The 20244-nt window shown below is 39.1% G+C and overlaps 1 protein-coding gene across 3 annotated transcripts in view; it reads right to left on the bottom strand.

Moving 5' to 3' along the window:
* The window catches only part of NIPBL (NIPBL cohesin loading factor), a 129238-nt gene that overhangs the window by 59303 nt on the left and 49691 nt on the right, over positions 1–20244 (bottom strand). For all 3 annotated transcript variants that reach the window (XM_080972171.1, XM_080972173.1, XM_080972172.1), the window contains exons 2-8: positions 15426–15569; positions 14364–14529; positions 12793–12923; positions 11691–11790; positions 10120–10271; positions 5529–5680; positions 4171–4264 (exon numbers count right to left, since the gene is read on the bottom strand). In XM_080972171.1, coding sequence (XP_080828297.1) covers positions 4171–4264; positions 5529–5680; positions 10120–10271; positions 11691–11790; positions 12793–12923; positions 14364–14529; positions 15426–15489 — 859 coding nt within the window. In that variant the 5' untranslated portion in view covers positions 15490–15569. The remainder of the gene's footprint in view (positions 1–4170; positions 4265–5528; positions 5681–10119; positions 10272–11690; positions 11791–12792; positions 12924–14363; positions 14530–15425; positions 15570–20244) is intronic.

Here is a 20244-nt window from a genome sequence, read left to right as displayed (position 1 = left end):
CATCACACAGGAGGAGGCCAAGTTGCCTGGCCACAAGCCCATGAAGGACCGTCTGACCCTGCTCTTCTGTGCCAACGCAAGCAGCGACCTGAAGATCAAGCCCCTGCTGGTGTACCACTCGGAGAACCCACGGGCCTTCAAGAAACACAAGGTTGACAAGGAGCAGCTGAGTGTCATGTGGCGATCCAACAGTAAGGCTTGGGTCACACGTGTGCTGTTTGTGGACTGGGTCAATCTTGCTTTTGGCCCTGCTGTCAAACAGTACCTGCTGGACAACGACCTGCCGCTGAAAGCTTTGCTTCTGATGAACAATGCTCCTGCTCATCCTAAAGGCCTTGAGGAGGACTTGTTGGAGGAGTTCAGCTTCATCAGCATCATGTTCCTGCCGCCTAACACCACGCCACTGCTCCAGCCGATGGATCAGCAGGTCATCGCCAATTTCAAAGAACTCTACACCAAGGAGCTTTTCAGGCGATGCTTCGAGGTGACTGATTGCACCACTATCACCCTGCGGGAATTCTGGAAGGACCACTTCGACATCGTCACCTGCTTGAAGATGATCACCACGGCCTGGAACGGGATCAGCCAGAGAAATTTGCATTGCGCTTGGCGCAGCCTGTGGCCGGACTGTGTGGCACCAAGTGACTCTGATGCACCAGAGTCAACAGTGGTGCAGGACATTGTTGCCTTGGGGAGGACCATGGGCCTGGAGGTCACAGAGGAGGACATCAGCGAGCTGGTGGAGGAGCTGACCACCCAGGAGCTGGTCGAACTGCAGGCAGAGGCTGCGCAGGAGCAGGCCTCGCTGGAAGAGGAGGAAGCAACTGAGGAACGGCTGTCCTCCAAAGAACTGAGGGACATTTGCCTGAAGTGGAAGGATGTGCAGGCTTTTGCACAGCGGCACCACCCTGAGAAGCACGTGGTACATGACCTTGCGAACACTTTTGATACGAGGGTCATGTCGCCTTTCAGGGAGGTGCTGAAAAGGCGGATGAAGCAGCAGACCATGGACAGGTTCTTCAGCAAGAAGCAAAGAGTGGAAGAGGAACCTTCTTCGAGTTGTCCCCCAGAGTCTTAGAAAATGTACTGTACACTTTGTTGATTTTTAAATGTTTTTCTGTCATGTTTAGAAACTTAATTTATTGTTCCTTCAATTTTTGAAATGCTCTTTACAGTATGTGTGACTTTAAAGAGCACTTAATAAACTCTTGTTGTACCAAATTTGGCTTTGTTTGGACTTTTTTTGACCATAGGAACGCATTAATTGAATTTCAATGCATTCCTATGGGATTTCGTGCTTCGCAAGACGAAAAATTCGCTAGACGAAAAAACTCGCGGAACGAATTAATTTCGTCTTGCGAGGCACCACTGTACTCCCCTATCTGGACATGGATAGTCCAACAGCGGGTAGCACTGTGGTCTGAATCACTGGGCTTCATGGGCTTGCCGATCGGTTGGTCGGTGGTTCGAATCTGTGTAATGGGGTGAGATCCAATTGCTCTGTCCCTGCTTCTGCCAACATAGCAGTTCGAAAGCACACCAGTGCAAGTAGACAAATGCCGGCTACCTTGGCTGAAAAGAAATGAGCACTGCACCCCATAGACACCTTTGACTGGACTTAACCGTCCAGGGGTCCTTTGCCTTTTACCTTTAGTCCAACTTCTGTTGTCTATGCTCTGTTGACCTATACATTAGATTACTACCATGCATTATTTGTGGGGCTGCTTTTGCATGCAGTTTGGAAACTGCAGCTGGTGCACAATTTAGCAACCAATTTGCTCACAAGTGCATGACAATCTGAGCCCATAAAACCAATCCTGACCCAACTTTACTGGCTCCCAATTAGTTTCCAGGCCCAATTCGAAGTGCTGGTTTTGGCCTATAAAGCTTTATGTGACTAAGGACCACCTTTCCCCATATGTACTGGTGGAACCTGTAATCATAATCTGAGGCCCTTCTTCAGGTACCCCCCCATCCACCCTGCTCCATGGGAGGTCCAGAGAGTGGAGTCATGAGAATGGGCCCTCTCGGTGGTAGTTCCATACTTGTGGAATGCTCTCCCCAGAGAAACTCAGCTGGTGCTATCATCACATATCTTTAGGCGCCAGCCAACAAAAAAAAAAAAGGCATTTGGCTTTTAATTATCTATGGCTTCCTTGAATGGGTGCGATGTTTTTTCCCAGCTTTTGAAAAACTGACTTTCATATTTTTTGGGTTTTTTAATTCCAGTTTTAATGTATGCATTTGTTTATATATTGTAAGTTGCTTTGAGTTAACTTGGTAAAAATTGTGTCAACGGCCCTTTGCATCTCATCATTCCACAGTGAGATGGAGGGCCTCAACAGGTTTGGCCTTCACTAGGAGTCAAAGCCTTTAGTGTGGGAGGCCCTGTCCTGTAAAACTGCACACCTGTAGCAGTTCAAGGAGAACCATTCCTGCCTGCCTTCAGAAGTATTCTGAAAACAGTACTGTTCAGGCAGGCCGATTTTTTCTTTTTAACCAGTATCTGTTGATATTTTTAATTATGCTTTATGTCTGTTTTTAAGATCAATTTCACCATATTTTGTGTGTTGTAATCTACCCTGCTATATTTTATGAAAGTGCAGATTATAAACAAAAACATAAACATTATGAACATACAATAATTTCTTTTTTAGATACTATCTATATCTGACTGTCTAAGGGGCTGCCTTCTTTGTCCAGTAATAATCTCTACGGTCAACTCAATCTGCCCCTTACTAGCACTCTTAATGTACATCTTGTCACTAAACAGGTTGAAAATAAACAGGATGGAGAACAAAACGTGCTCTTGGTGTTGGATTCTCATGTTATGGAACACCCTTCTCCTTGCCTAGATTGCACGGGTGACCTTCTTATTTAGTGATGCATTTAGCTGCCAGGGATAAAGGGAGCTTTATCTATCACCGCAAAAATTAATTAACACTGGTAGAAGGGCAGCAATACCATGGGGGGGGGGGGATTATAGCACTATACATCAACAATAGAGATAAAGGTTTTATTTAAGACAGGCAGTGCTGGAGTTCTGTAACTTCAGAAAATATTAGAAAGCAGTCTGCCGCACATTCAAACACATTAATGTACATAGAAGACATTTCCTACATACAATATCTTTATGATGTAAAGGAAAGAAAGAGGAGTTGCATTCAACAAAAGATGTAACCGAATATTATAAATTCTTCAGGTTGTACAGCAACTAACTATATATCTGAGCTCAGCTAAACTATTAAGCCAACAAGTGGTCTAAACATGTTTCTTTCCCAACAATGTGACTAAAAAATTAATGGTATCATGAAGAAAAAGTACATAGTGAATATGTACTGACAAAAGGTACATGTTCTTAGTTTTTTAAAACTTCTAATTGGAATTGTTTTTTCAACTTTTTGGATTTTCAGTTTCATCAGGAATTAGTGTTGACCAAGCTTGAATAACAATTTTTGAGGGCAGGAAGTAAGGTAAAGAATCCTGATATTTATTTTTTCAGTGTCCAACTCTGTGAGGCAGGCCTGCAAAACCTGTGACCCACTAAAGCCAGACTTGCCCAACCTGGTGCCCTGCACATGTTATAGACTAAAACTCCCATCAACTCCAACCACTGACCATGATGATTAGAGCTGATGGGAGCTGTAGTAAAAGGCATATTGGAAAAGGCTTCATTTAAGTTATAGGCATCAGACCAGGTGGCCCTCCAAGCCCTTCCCATCACTGTAAAATAAAAAGAAAAGAGGGAGGGAGGGAGAAAAAATAGATGGCTTTGCAAGCTGCAAGCTGCTTGATAGGCCAAACTCTAAGCAGTATGAGGGTTATAAACAGTTATGAATCTGGAGGTTTTTTTGATGTAGAAGGTAATCAGGAATATCCTGAATAAATATACCGTATTATTTGTATTTTCTTAAAAATAACTATAGATTTAAACTATGATACAGTGAAATCTCTTGAAATACACTTTAGCCCTCCACATGGGCAATGTGTTGAAAGACTGTCAATTTTCAAGGTGTATCAAAAGTTATTGTTGAGTTAGTCTTTCATCTAACATAGTCCTGTTATTGTTAGAAATCCAAAAGTTTTCTGTCCTGAACTTTCTTTGTCCTGAACTTTTGGCACAGATCTAGGTTTCTTATCTACAACAGTATCAAAGAGTCATACAGTTACCTTTAGGGGTTCCATCACTTCCAGCAGGAGAACATACGGACTGTGGTGATCTCAAGGAAAACGATGCAGTGTTCCTTACTGAAGAATCACCCTCCTAGAGATCATATTAGTGGATTATTAGAAAGGAGCAATTTTTTCAATGACTTCCTGTTTTTGCTTTTTATGAAGTTGCCACAAGGATAATTACCAGTGCAATTTCTCTGTCATGCCACATATTAGCAACAACAAGGACTTCATTTTACAGTGGTACCTCTGGTTACGAACTTAATTCATTCCGGAGGTCTGCTCTTAACCTGAAACTGTTCTTAACCTGAGGTACCACTTTAGCTAAGGGGGCCTCCCACTGCTGCCACGCCACTGGCGCGCGATTTCTTTTCTCATCCTGAGGTAAAGTTCTTAACCCAAGGTATTACTTCCGGGTTAGCGGAGTCTGTAACCTGAAGTGTTTGTAACCCAAGGTGTTTGTAACCCAAGGTACCACTGTATATGAAAATAAAAGCATTCATCATATAGTAGTACAATCGAGCTATTAAAGTTAAGAATTATGAACAAAGCATTACTAAATTTTGTGGTTCAAATCATAGGCTAAAGAGAAAAACATTTCTTAGCAAACTTAATCTCAATTGAGAAGAAAACACTCCTCCATCTCTTTCTCCAGCTTTTTTAAAGAGCTTGGAGGAAGTAGGGGAGGAAAACTAGTACTACAAAAGGACGAGGAGGGATACTCTATTTCTCTCACATCCAGGGGAATGAAACAGCTCTGGCTCACCATCAACAGTTTAGGGCTACAGTGATGCATTCTCAAAGTAAATGCAATGTGGAGCTATTTCCCTGAGAACCTGAAAAGTTTCACATTGCATCATGCCCTCCCTGCACCCAAAAAAGCTTTCAAAATATGTGAAACATACCAGGAAGTGTGAGGAACTAAGAATTCAACAAGTTATCACACAAGCTTAAGTATTCCTTTAAAAACCATCATACTATGGATCAGCAATACTAATCTCATTTTGTAGGTTACTTGACCAAAAGTAATACAGGAATGCTTTACCATAAAATATTTGTCATTCAAGTACAGTATTAAACAAAAGCACCCAAAGGCAATGTTTCTACTGCTCTCTATCATTTTCAGTGAACTAATTTATAAAATCAGACTGGACACAAAGTCTGAAGTTGTGCTAAAGTTTTAACTGTATGCACAAAATTTTCCATCTTTCAAAAAACATACAGCATAGGTACCTCACACCCACACAAACACAGACACACTCACAATAGATGATACACACACACTTATTTATTTATTTATTTTCAGAGAACAGTGCCTTAATGTTTATAAAACATTAAAATGATTTGTTACATACTTCACTGCTTATTCTGTGCACCATTTGCAGGTAGTCTTCACTTGAGCCATGTCTAGAATTATCAGCATGGTGATTAGCTGAATTGCCTGACAACTGACTTGTAACTTTATTTTCATGTATATTCCTCATCCCAATGGGACTGGATACTGAAGCTGAAATAAGAGAAGAGAAGAGAAGAGAAGAGAAGAGAAGAGTGAATGCATACGTTTAAATATTTTCTAGCATAAGTGGAACTCTGTTCTTTGCTATGTCACCATATAACTGAAGTGCATGACAACATCCCATGCACATTTAAAATCTTGCATCCATTGCTGACATGTACACTTTAATGTTTGTGTGCAACATATGATTAGGGACAGCATATAAAGTACGAATTTGTATTGGAATTGTTTTGAATATATTTTTTAAAAATCACCTGTTTGCAGCCTATACTTTCGTTGCACCAGCTTTTGTTTTACTATGTTTTTATATGTGTCAGAAGCCCCCCAGAAACACAAGGTATAATAATAATTATATAATAATATAATTTTTTATAATAATATAAACTTACAGAATTGTAATTAAAATTGTTGTTTTACTTACAATTCTGTTAATAGTAACACTGTTAAAATAAAGAAATTCCTTCCTGTAGCACCTTAAAGACCAACTAAGTTAGTTCTTGGTATAAGCTTTCGTGTGCATGCACACTTCTTCAGATACACTGAAACCGAAGTTACCAGATCCTTCTATATATTGAGAAGGTGGGGAGGGGTATTACTTAGAAGGGTGGTGGGAATCGGAGATTGGCAGATAGCTGAGATGAGCCTGTTGACGACTCTTAACGACTGTAATAGGTCTTACAGGAAAAGGCAAGGGGTGAGAAGGTGAGAAATGGCTTAGTCATGTATAATGAGATAAGAATCCGATGTCTCTGTTCAGGCCAGGTTTCTCCATTGTTTTAAGTTTGGTAATGAGTTGTAATTCAGCAGCTTCTCTTTCCAGTCTATTTCTGAAATTCCTTTGTAGTAAAACAGCTACTTTGAGATCTTGTATAGAATGTCCTGGGAGATTGAAGTGTTCTCCTACTGGTTTCTCTGTTTTGTGATTCTTGATGTCAGATTTATGTCCGTTTATTCTTTGGCGTAAGGTTTGGCCTGTTTGTCCAATATAGAGAGCTGAAGGACACTGTTGGCATTTGATGGCATACACAATGTTAGACGATGAGCAATTAAATAGTCCCGAGATGGTATGTGTGATGTTGTTGGGGCCAGTAATGGTGTTGTCCGGGTGTATGTGGCAGCAAAGTTGGCATCTGGGTTTATTGCAGGCTCTGGTGCCAGTGTCCGTGTTAAGTCTGGTTGTAGAATTATTGTGGGTTAGGAGTTGTTTAAGATTGGGTGGCTGTCTGTAGGCAATGAAAGGTCTTCCTCCCAGAGCTTGAGAAAGAGAACTGTCATTGTCCAGGAGAGGTTGTAGATCTCTGATGATGCGTTGAACTGTTTTAACTTGGGAGCTGTATGTGATGACTAGAGGTGTTCTGTTATTTTCTTTTTTGGGTCTGTCTTGCAGCAAGTTCTCTCTGGGTATCAGTCTGGCTCTGTTGATCTGTTGTCTAACTTCATCTGCTGGGTATTTTAGTTCTGAGAAGGTTTGCTGTAGATCTCTTAGGTGAGAGTCTCTGTCTGTAGAATTGGAACAGATGCGGCTGTAACGTAGTGCCTGGCTATATACAATGGACTGTTTGGTATGTTTGGGATGGTAGCTAGAGGCATGTAGATATGTTTGTCGGTCAGTTGGTTTACGGTATAAGGTGGTGTCTATGTGTCCATCCTGTATTTTTATAGTAGTGTCCAAAAAATGTATTTCTTGCATAGATTGATTCATTGTAAGGTTGATTGTGGGGTGAAAATCATTGAATTTCTGGTGAAAGGTGTCCAGGGTCTGTTGACCATGTGTCCAGATGATAAAAATATCGTCAATGTATCGTAGGTACAAGAGAGGTTTGAGTGGGTAGGAGTTTAGGAAACGTTGTTCTAAATCTGCCATGAAGATGTTGGCATACTGTGGGGCCATGCGGGTGCCCATTGCTGTGCCGCTGATCTGAAGGAACAGGTCATCACCGAATTTGAAGTTGTTGTGGGTAAGGACAAATTGGCAGAGTTTGGTGGCAAGGTCCGCTGTGGTTTTATCTGAAATGGTGTTCCTTATAGCTTGTAAACCATCGTTGTGTGGGATGTTGGTATACAGAGATTCCACGTCCATAGTAGCTAGTATAGTATTGTTGGGAAGATTATTTAAAGATTGTATTTTCCTCAGAAAATCTGTGGTGTCACGTACATAGCTGGGAGCTCCCAGCTATGTACGTGACACCACAGATTTTCTGAGGAAAATACAATCTTTAAATAATCTTCCCAACAATACTATACTAGCTACTATGGACGTGGAATCTCTGTATACCAACATCCCACACAACGATGGTTTACAAGCTATAAGGAACACCATTTCAGATAAAACCACAGCGGACCTTGCCACCAAACTCTGCCAATTTGTCCTTACCCACAACAACTTCAAATTCGGTGATGACCTGTTCCTTCAGATCAGCGGCACAGCAATGGGCACCCGCATGGCCCCACAGTATGCCAACATCTTCATGGCAGATTTAGAACAACGTTTCCTAAACTCCTACCCACTCAAACCTCTCTTGTACCTACGATACATTGACGATATTTTTATCATCTGGACACATGGTCAACAGACCCTGGACACCTTTCACCAGAAATTCAATGATTTTCACCCCACAATCAACCTTACAATGAATCAATCTATGCAAGAAATACATTTTTTGGACACTACTATAAAAATACAGGATGGACACATAGACACCACCTTATACCGTAAACCAACTGACCGACAAACATATCTACATGCCTCTAGCTACCATCCCAAACATACCAAACAGTCCATTGTATATAGCCAGGCACTACGTTACAGCCGCATCTGTTCCAATTCTACAGACAGAGACTCTCACCTAAGAGATCTACAGCAAACCTTCTCAGAACTAAAATACCCAGCAGATGAAGTTAGACAACAGATCAACAGAGCCAGACTGATACCCAGAGAGAACTTGCTGCAAGACAGACCCAAAAAAGAAAATAACAGAACACCTCTAGTCATCACATACAGCTCCCAAGTTAAAACAGTTCAACGCATCATCAGAGATCTACAACCTCTCCTGGACAATGACAGTTCTCTTTCTCAAGCTCTGGGAGGAAGACCTTTCATTGCCTACAGACAGCCACCCAATCTTAAACAACTCCTAACCCACAATAATTCTACAACCAGACTTAACACGGACACTGGCACCAGAGCCTGCAATAAACCCAGATGCCAACTTTGCTGCCACATACACCCGGACAACACCATTACTGGCCCCAACAACATCACACATACCATCTCGGGACTATTTAATTGCTCATCGTCTAACATTGTGTATGCCATCAAATGCCAACAGTGTCCTTCAGCTCTCTATATTGGACAAACAGGCCAAACCTTACGCCAAAGAATAAACGGACATAAATCTGACATCAAGAATCACAAAACAGAGAAACCAGTAGGAGAACACTTCAATCTCCCAGGACATTCTATACAAGATCTCAAAGTAGCTGTTTTACTACAAAGGAATTTCAGAAATAGACTGGAAAGAGAAGCTGCTGAATTACAACTCATTACCAAACTTAAAACAATGGAGAAACCTGGCCTGAACAGAGACATCGGATTCTTATCTCATTATACATGACTAAGCCATTTCTCACCTTCTCACCCCTTGCCTTTTCCTGTAAGACCTATTACAGTCGTTAAGAGTCGTCAACAGGCTCATCTCAGCTATCTGCCAATCTCCGATTCCCACCACCCTTCTAAGTAATACCCCTCCCCACCTTCTCAATATATAGAAGGATCTGGTAACTTCGGTTTCAGTGTATCTGAAGAAGTGTGCATGCACACGAAAGCTTATACCAAGAACTAACTTAGTTGGTCTTTAAGGTGCTACAGGAAGGAATTTTTTTATTTCGACTATGGCAGACCAACACGGCTACCCATCTGTAACTGTTAAAATAAAGGTCTGACATAACTAATTCGTGTCTTCAAGCTTTAAGCTTTGGCTCATAGTTATAAAATTAACTATTTTGAAGATTAAAGTTTTCCACTTACTATAGTTTATAACTGCAAGTTGTGTTATCAAATAGGTGGAAATAAAGATTTAGAGGAAAATTAGCTAACTCTCTATTTTAAAGATAATAATTTGTGTACACATAATACATTCTATGAAATAAAAATGGGAGCAATTATTTCATCTTATTGTCTGTGTTGGTATTTTGTTTTAGAGTACAACTGAAAAAGAGTTTTAATGCTCAAGATTAATTCTTAGAAGCAAACAGTCACCAGCAGCACATTTGAATATTTTCTTCATTATCCATATGCTCACCACTTGTAAGGTATGAATTTCTGATATAAGAAGAAGTACTTAGATTGCATAGTGTATCAGAATGTGATACAGTGACAAAAACCAACTCTGTACATATATATATTCCAAAGACACAGAGAAAATAAATACCTTGCTGTATCTGCGGGTGAGGCGTGTAACTTGGAGGGTGTGAATATGGCAAATATCCTGCAGGGCTTTGAGGAGCATATGGACTAGGCACAGGGCTGTTTTGTGGTGCCATAAATCTATTACCAGAGCTTGTTTGTGGTGGCACAAATCGACTGTAAATAAAATCCAAACAAAGCATATATGAACATCAATCTAAACATGATTTTCCTTAAATAATTTCACAGATGCTATACAATACAATAAACAGATAATACAATTCCTAGTAATTAATGGATTGGACCCACAGGTGCTCTTCCATGAGCAGAAAGCTTAATCAACTCATGGAAGGGCCATATAGATCTCCCAGAGGCGGAAATTCTTAAAATAGTCCTGTACTGTTGGAATGACCAGCATTATCCCAGGGAGGAAAGGTCCATGGTCTCCTCCCCTGGAGACCTCTTCTGGAGACCTCCTCTGTCTGGAGAGCTCTTCTACCCCACACCCCAAGAGTCAATGTTGCACTAGCGAAAGTCCTTGTGGAGCTTCTACTGGCAGACTGGTTTCTCAAATATGCCTCCAATAATTTAGATAGAGCAAGGGGATCAGACTGTGAGAATCTAAAATTGATTTGTTTAAAGATCATTATATATTATTCATTAAGATCTGTAATGAACCCTGTATAAAATTTTAGAAAAACAAGTCTGACTAATGAATTTATAAAGATTAAGAACTTTCCTCCTTTTCTTTACACAAGTAGATGAAAATTGGAAAAAGAAGTGCAAGCACTATAAAATCGTGAGCACTGCTGTTGAGTAAAAGCTGCTTACAGAAAATCTCAAAACCAATGTCATAAACTGTGCTTAACTACCGTACTTTCCTTGTCCATGTATATCCTAGCAACCTTTTCTAACTGATTATACTATGCGTTTCCTAATAACTTCTCAAATTATAATTGAAGGCACTAAAAAGTTTTCCTGGCATTTTAAGTGCATTGTTTGCAGAATACCAAGACCTTAGTAAGTCAACACACCTTGAATTACATATCAAATTAATTCCTTTTATTGCCAAATATTTGGAGAACAGTCCTTGTGTATTTCATAAGTTCATTTTAATTTTTGCTGTCCAAATTACTATTTCACTGACATTTCTTAACAGAGAATCAATTGCAATTTCGTAGAATCTATCAGAATTTCTGTTTATGTACATCCCCGCAATAATCTTGTGACCTGCTGCTTAAACCCCCATATTGCATCAATTGTTAAGGGAAAGGTTGACATGAGAACTGCCAATAAGGACGCTTGCTTGTGGGGGGGGGGGATTACTTCAGGTGTAACTGAGACAGTTCTGTAGAGGTTGGGGACTCAGTGTTGAATATCTGAATTCTGGATGCACACTCTGGTGAATCCTACCCCTACAGCCTTGCATCATACTGTATGCCATCTTTTTATGGTTCATCTAGTTATGCATTTTGTCTGGGGTTCCAAGTGCCTCACTTCAATATTTAGAAAAACAGTAGTCCTTACTCAAAATATTAAATAGGTTTTATAAACAGGCTTAAAAAATTATAATCCTATGTTACAAACTTCATTTACCTGGAAGGGCTATGAGAGATAGTGGTTTGCTGATAATTGGAAGATGCAGGACTACCATGCATGGAATTCTGAGACAGTTTGTACTGCGGCATCATCATTCCTTAAAACAAAAAAAAAGTTTTAAAAGTCACATCAAAGTATATACTCACTTGTATATTTAATCCAATGCTTTGTTTTCCAGTTGTCATAACTATTACAAAATATCTTCAACTATTGCTATTATCTAGATAAAGTATTACAAGCATCAAACACATTTGTGCATATGACAATGGTATCTGAGCAACATCTCTCCCTCTCTCTCCCTCTCCCTCTCTCTCTCTCTCTCTCACACACACACACACAATTGGCCAGCATCTCAAAATCCATTCTCAGCGGCATACATAGCCCTACAACTTTCTGCAATTTTTCAGAGCAGTTACAGGTGCTTATCTTAATGTAGCACACATGAAATACTGGATTACTGCTGAAGGTATAGAAAAAAAAAGTAATATACTATACCACCCCTTTATTCTACAGGTCAGAAAAGAATAGTTCAATTCAGACAATACACAAAATCATAATGTGCATAGTTTCAAATCCACTCCATAATTTGAACTTACTAATGTATGGGCAAGTTTAGAGCTGCCAATTTGCTTCATCTTTTCATTTCCTCAGTACTTCCAAAAGAAATGGAGCAATGGCCAAAGCAAAAGTTTGTCAGATATTATGCTAATAATAATCACCATATTATTATTATTATTATTATTATTATTATTATTATTATTAGCACCCTGACCATCTGACTGGGTTGCTACCTTGAAACACTTGGCTCAGGATAAACCTCAAGTGGCTGTACTACTTAACATTTACTTAGATCCAGTGGTATGCTAGGCACTGCAGAAGAACATAAAAAAGTAACTCCCCTAGGAACAGATGCACTTGTTTGAAAGTGAATGCTCTTGTGTCTAATTCATCTGAATCACAGCACATTTTCATATAATAACAGAAAACCAACTATAAGAATCTGAATTGTATCCACAATCAGTTTAGAGTATCACAATGAAAAGTAACACAGATGCATATTATCTTGCTTAGAAATAATAAAATGAATAAAAACTCTCACCACTTTGTACCCCGTATCTGTTTTGCATGCTTTTCTCCCTGAAAACATTAGGATTCCTTGCCAGGACAGCCTGCAGCAAGACTGGTATATCTCCTTCTGGATCATCGCTGCCAAGGTTATCTTTCAGTTCTCTGGCATTGGAGATAAACAAACAGGGACTGATGAGATTTTTTTCAAAAATACAGGAAGTTACCAAACTGACAATTTGTACAAGATCATTAACACATATCCTTTTTTCTTTCCAATGGGAACTGTTGCAACTCATGTTTCTATGTCAGAGTACATGGGCAGCACTCTGGACAGTTACAACCAGAATCACTGAGTTCTGGAAATCATTGTATTGAGTTACTTGTACACCACTGAGAGACAATTGTAATTAAGCAGTATGTAAATTGTAAAAAATAAATAATCCTTTGCTCATCGTGGTTAATGTGATGTATCAATGAATAATACTGCAATCCTATAAGATGAAGAGTCACTCTCAATCTTTGTGTAAGCTATCCTGTAAATTATGGATGGAATCTACTCAAATTTCTCTACACAACCAGTTTTGTGTTGCTATCTATTATCTTGTTTTGTCTGACCAATTCCTCTGTCCAATTTATTCTGAAGCTAAATTTTAAACTTTATATTGTTCTTTTGGGCTCGATACTGGCAACTGTGTTTCTGATTAGAAAGACACTTTGCCTGTCTCAATTTTGCCTGTCAATAATTGGCATCAGAGCAACCATCTTGGCTGTCTTTAGAACTGAGCACCAGATCTGATCTATTTTATTTGAGAAGCTATGAAAAATGCCTACAGGACTTTTGATCAAGTTGTTATGATTAGGCCCAACTCAGTGTCATGGGAATACACTGTGCCAGCTGGTTATGACCTCCTCTTCAGAGCAAGCTTTAAAAAAATATGGATTATACATCTCTAAATTAAATACAGCTTTCACATGCCAAAAGCAGGTCAACGGACAGGATACTTAAGCTCACCTACACTACTGTTCTATCTACTGCCCATAAGATTACTTTACTTAAACACTTAATATATTGTCTTCACTCTATTTTCATCAGGTCAATAAGCCACACATTCATTAGGAGTTCATGTTAGGGCCACTTTTCCCCAGATCAGAACTCTTTCCTAAGTAGAATTTTTTCTCTATGAAATCTTAAGAATTGTTCAGAACTAATACGTACATTTTTATCCAGCCCTCTCCCGCATCTCTCCAAATAAATTATAATTGGGTGTAGACCCTGGTGAGATGTTTCATCTTGTCAGTACAAGGCCACTGATTAAGTGCCCTGTTCTCTAAAATAATTCTTAGTTTAAAATCCATTCAAAACACCTTCTTTGAAATTAGTTTCTACAGCACCAAATCTGAAGTTTATTGCTGGCATCCAATCCAGCGCAATAATAGATAAGTGGCCATCTGTTGCTGAAAAATATACAGCCATGTTCAATAATTACAGAATCTTGCATTTTATTAGGAGAGAACAACACAGTAATATCTATAACCTGCCTCTACTATAGTTTATACTGAAACTTTTTGACATTAATTTGTGAAGTGACTTTTAATACGTACATATGATCTGTTGAAACCTGGTTGAGGCTGTGCACAAGCTGTGAAACCAGATTTTCATCTCTACAGGCCAAAAGGCAGTTCACCTCTTCTGCAATTCGTCCATTAAAGAGCAAGCTTTTTGTAGTTGTAGCAGGTAAAGGTGATGGAAGAGGAAGCTGGTTCAAAACTATTTTGAAAAGGGTAAAAAAAAAAAAATGCATTATTCCACCAATGTTTTAGAAAGCATTTCTCCCCACCTTCCATTGCTAATTTGAGCATTGTGCAGATTGTGATTGGGAATGTGCTCAGTTACAGTGCCTACTACATCATTAGTGACAATCAGTATTTTGCCAGTGCCAAAACCCATGCCATAACTGGACTAGATGCATTAATTTCAAAACTAGTTTCACTATTAAGCATCATGCATACCACTCAAGCTATCAGTTCCACCTCAACCAGTGCCCTGTTGCATAGACCTTCAAAAATGAATTTGGGGGATGTTTAGGCACTCTCCTTACTTCAGTACATATATCCCTGGAATATATTTTATTTTATACGTCCTGTCAATTTCACTTCACAAAAGCTAAATCAACAATGCTCTAAACAAGGCATTTCCTAATCCCTACTATCTTCCCACATGAAAAGCCTAGGAGTGTGAAGGTGACCACCCGTCCACAAAGGGAGCCTAGTAAGGTGCTGCAGCTTTCATTTCAAACCAGAACAAAGGAACCTTTAATGTCATCCTTCTGCCCAAGAGGAAGATAGGCAGTATAGAGATTATCGTGTAGCAGCTGCATTTCGTGTAGCAGATGCAGGTTTCAATCTCAAAGTTTTTATTAAATTATGAATAAAGCATTCTTTAGTAGGAACCAGATTCCACAAAGGCCCTATGGTCATCTGCCCAATACCCCTCCAACTTTTATCCACTGACACATAAAGAGAAACCCATAAAATGCCAAAGGACCGAGAGAGTTTAAAGAAAACTAAATCCACCCCACCATAAAAATAAATGTGCAATTCAAAATTTTGCTCCCCAAACGGGTTAATTAATGAATTGCAACAAAACTCAAGAGAGATACTTACGGTCTGTGAGACTAGCAATCCCTGCAAGAGTAGTGATGGGAACATGAGGCATATCCCCATTCATCCTGAAATGTTGGGATGGTAGTGCCTACACACAGATCTTAGTTCGGATGCCAGCTATCATTACTTCCCATCTCCCAAGCACTGGAATGAGAAAGAAATACTTATTTTGCAAAGAACCACCAAGAAGTTCTCAAGTATTTAAAAAACTAATTTTACTGAACTTTATTATTCTTACAGCAACTATAGTAAAAAAAAGAAGTAGTAAAGAATCTACTGATTTCATCAACACAAGGAAAATAACTGCCATGATTTTGTAGATAGACATTACATGGATGACACCTTCTTCTAGGTAAGCAGTTTGTAAAGTCACCAGTCAACCCCCCCCCAAAAAAAACCCCCAACAACATGTGGCCAATTAAAATTTGTGTAGGTTATTCAGTTTTGTGTATTTACCTGCACAGTTGGGAAATTAGAAAAATCTAATCACATGCCTCTAGTGATCCTCTAGATTAAATAATTAACATGTGAAAGCAGTTACTTCTTGATGAACCATTAATATAAATCAGCAAGGTAAAAAAGTTTCCTTTCACACATTTGTTTTCTTTAATGTGCAGATAAAGTGAGTTAATTGCACATCTGAAGTGTAAATGTGACTCTTAAAAAAGTATTGGAAATCACTTGGGTCAGGGAGTAATGAGTGGCTCCCTGATGTAGATATGCTTGGTCACAAACCTGGGTTTATCTCTACATAGTGTGAAATAAGCCTTTAATGTCAAGTAAGTTTTAATTATACATTCTGACCATTTAACAAAACACAATACTATGAAGTTTCTTAGCCATACAGAGTACATGACAAATCGAAATAAGTGAAAGACTGGAAATAAGAGCATTTGCTTTTACATCTATAGTTAATGCCTAGCTAGTTTCACTAATCTCCACACATCTGCAGAATGTCTTATAGAATATCAAAAGGCAACTTTTGCACAATCATTGCTGTGGAACTTACAGGCAGATAGCGATCTACTGCTATTTAGAAGTTAATAAACCATAAAGCACAAAAATACATACACCATACATCACACAGGCCAGTTACTGAGTAGCAAAGGGAAGACAGATCAGATTGGGGAACTGTATATGCCGCATCTATCTATATTTTTTAACAGCTGAAGATCTTAGCTAGATCAGGACGGTGGTGTTATAACAGAAATTGTTTAGATTAACTTTCTGCAGACAACTTACAGAACAAATATAGTGTAATTTTAGGATGGGGGCTAATTAGAGAATGTTCATCTAGACAACTCACATTCAGTTTCATACAGTTCAGATAACTACCACATTTCAACACCCATTAGAAATGAAACAATTTTTTAAAAAAATCAAAAGGATTATGCTATCATGAAATGCAATTAAGAACAAAAGTATCCTCCGGTTATATTTCAGCCTACTAAAACTCTTGTTCTTTTAACACAGTAATTTTCAACTTTTTAGATGCAGGACCAATCTTTAACCCAAACATGCATTTGGTATCCAGTTCTTTATTTCCCCCCACCCCATATATTTATAAAGTGGTAGTGCTGCTCTTGTGACCCACCTTAGATCATGCCATGACCCAGGAGTGGGTCCCAGCCCACCAGTTTAAGATCAAAGTTTTGATAGGACAAAGTAGGGTGCCTTAGATTTCTCAAATGCTTCTACCCCCTCCCCTAAGGTCAGTGTTTGCTGTCTCCAATGATGGTGCCAGACCAATCATTACTGTAATTTTACACAGTAATCAACCAACATAAAGGTATTTTGTTGTAAAAGATTAAAATGTACTGAAAAATGTACTAAATATATTCCAGTTATATTCCGTCTCAATGCTGGGTTTCACCTTACTATTCAAGACTTACTTGGCATGGACCATATTCATCTCATTGCTACATAAATTCCTCATTCAGAATGCTAATTACAACTGGCAGCTTTAAGGGCTGTTACCAAAAAATGAACAAGGCAATTACAAATCCAAACAAAAGTATAACATACATAAGAATCAGTTATATGATGAAAAATGACAGCTTATTTTGCTCTTATTTTTGTCCAGTTGCTGGTAGGCTTTGAATTTACAATATAACAAATATAACTGTGCTAGAGACATCTGACAGTTAAGAAAAAGGCTGTAGTTCTGTAGCAGAGCAAAGGTTTAGCACGCAGAAGGTTCCTAATTCAATCTCCAGTTACATGATTAAGTTGCATGTAATGGGAAAGACCTCTGCTGGAGAACCTGGCCAGTCATCAGAGCAGACAGTATTAAAGCAGATTTCCATATGCCCTTCATTATCATAGTATAGCTTCTGCAGCTAGAACTGTGTATCATTAAGAAGAAATAAATTTGAATATTGAGGAAAATATTTTTAAAAGATGTAAGAAAATAAGCAGCTTTATTGATACAGCTGATTCTCTGTGGTTATTTTGATCCATTTTGATCCATATAAGACAGAAATTAAGTCATCTTCTTTTCATAAAAAAAGTTATAGGAAAAGGGCTTCCATTTAATTATATCATTCAAAAGTAATCCTTACACATGCACGTGTCTAAGTATAAATATGGATTTGTCCACAAGAGGGCGCATACTATACTATAGTCTCAGATCAAAGTTACTGTATAGCAATTCTTGTAATACTTGTGTGAAATTCTGAATGCAACAGGTGAAATAAGACAAAACTGTTAGCAAACATGGCATGAGAGGCAAGCACTAGCAGTCATCTTAAAGAGGTATAAGGAACTGCCCTCAGTAAAAAAAAACCTCATGTGTGAATAGATCAAAATATTTAAAATCAGTGAATATCAGAAAAGTACATCAAATAATAATTGGTATAAATCAAGTATCTCCCCCGCCCCGCCCCCCACCATATAATACAAGTTCCTGAACAAACACGTATTCCAATTGTTTGCTATAACAGTTGATGCATATTGATTTACAACTGAATATCACTTTAATACTAGTTAAGCGCATTGTCCAAAACTTTGGCATTATGCAATCCAGATCCCTGTTTTGTATTTCAAATATTATTTTCTGAGAGATCAGGGATAGAATTTTAAAATAAATTGTTTGTTTTTGCTTTCCCTCTACCCACATGAGGGTGCTAAGCAAAATCCCTTACTTTGATACGGAATGCCTAGAACTTTATAGAAGTTCTGCAGCGACAGAGCAGAACAGTGTTTTTCCATCAGGTAAAAACAAGATGTCTATGCTATTTATACATAATTTTCCTCAGTAATAAATATGCAACTATTGTGTCACCTATAAATCTAGCACTGGTTTACATCCAGAATTGTCCATGGAGGCACAAGTTACTTTCATGGTGAGAAGTGCCTTTTTACCACCTCTGGTTAGTACTCCATCTGTAACTGTTTCTGTTTCGTAGCTACAGTAGTTCTTCCATTTGTTACTTTATGACTAGATTATTGCAAGGTGTTTTATGTGGGGCAATCTTTTGATTTGGTTCAAAAAGTTGTAACTGGTGCAGAACACTGTGGCAAGGCAGGTGTCTAGTCACAAACATAACACCAGTACTACAGAAACTGCTCTGGCTGCCAGTTAGCTACAAATCCAGGTTCAAGGTGCCTGAGGTGACTTACAAAGCCCTATGTGACTTAGGGCCTAGGCAGTATTTGAAATTCCCATTGTTCTAGGTGCATTTTGCGACAGGGAATTTCATTAGCACGAGCAGTTTCTGAGCTCTGGGTGCAGCACTGCGCCTAAGATTTCAATTTAAAACTGCAAAGTGGAAAGAAAGGAGGAGCTTTTTCTGCCTCCTTACTTCCAGCTACTCTCTGAAGATTGGAGAAGAGACCCTCTTAATAATATTAGGGGGGGTGGGCAGGGGAAGGACTAGACTATGTGAAATATTAACATGATATTTTAGCTGCAGTTCGTCCATTTTTCATCTTTGTATTCTTTTCTAACACTGGGCCTAGGATATTTGCTAGATCACCTTTTCCACTATATACCAACCCGTTATCTGATATCATCTCTTAACTGTGCCACAAAGATGTACAGTGGCATCATAACTAGAGGTGAGCAATATATCCATACTTTGTTCCTTACAGGTATGAACTCCAGACTGTGATAAAGTTTTCATATTTTTTCACCCTGTATCGAGAATGCACTGCCCAGCTAGCCTTGCAGACCTGGCAGGCAGGAAGCAGCACTTTACAGCAAAGTAAAGCCTTTACTGCAAAGTAAATGGCCCTTTCCTGCCAGATCTGCAAGGCATAAGCCCTTGCCACCTCTAAGCAGAATAAGCCCCTGCCGCCTCTTTGCTGTAAAAGCTGCTTTCTACCTGCACAATCTGCAAGGAGCAAATCCCATGCCTCTTGGTAGAGACAGACCCAGCATTAACAATAAGTTTCCCTTCTCTTGCTAGGCAGAGTAGAGACCCAGCTTCCCTGCTTTCCCCCCAAAAGATCCATGTGGCTTTAAGGCACAACCCCATGCCTTTTGCTAGGCAGAATAGAGATGCAGCACGGATATCAGGCTAAGCACGATTATCAGGGTCTCTACTCTGCCTAGCAAGAGGCAAGGTGTGTGCCTTAAAGCCATGTTTATTAGACTCTTCCTGTGGTATGGAGATTCCGATCAGCAAACAAAGTTTCCTCTTCGGATAAGATCAATGTGGCTTGGCTCCTGCTTCTGTTCAGGCAAGGATGCATCAATTTACTTTTGCAGTAAGGCTTTATGCATTTGGAAACTAAGGTGCAGACAATGCTGATGTCTGGGCTGCTGTCAGTTCAAATTGCTGGTTTTAGATATATTGTGGTGTATTTTAAGTATTGT

Source organism: Podarcis pityusensis (assembly GCF_964106645.2).
Source record: "Podarcis pityusensis genome assembly, chromosome: 11".
NCBI lineage: Eukaryota > Metazoa > Chordata > Lepidosauria > Squamata > Lacertidae > Podarcis > Podarcis pityusensis.
This window is presented reverse-complemented; position numbering and strand designations above follow the sequence as displayed.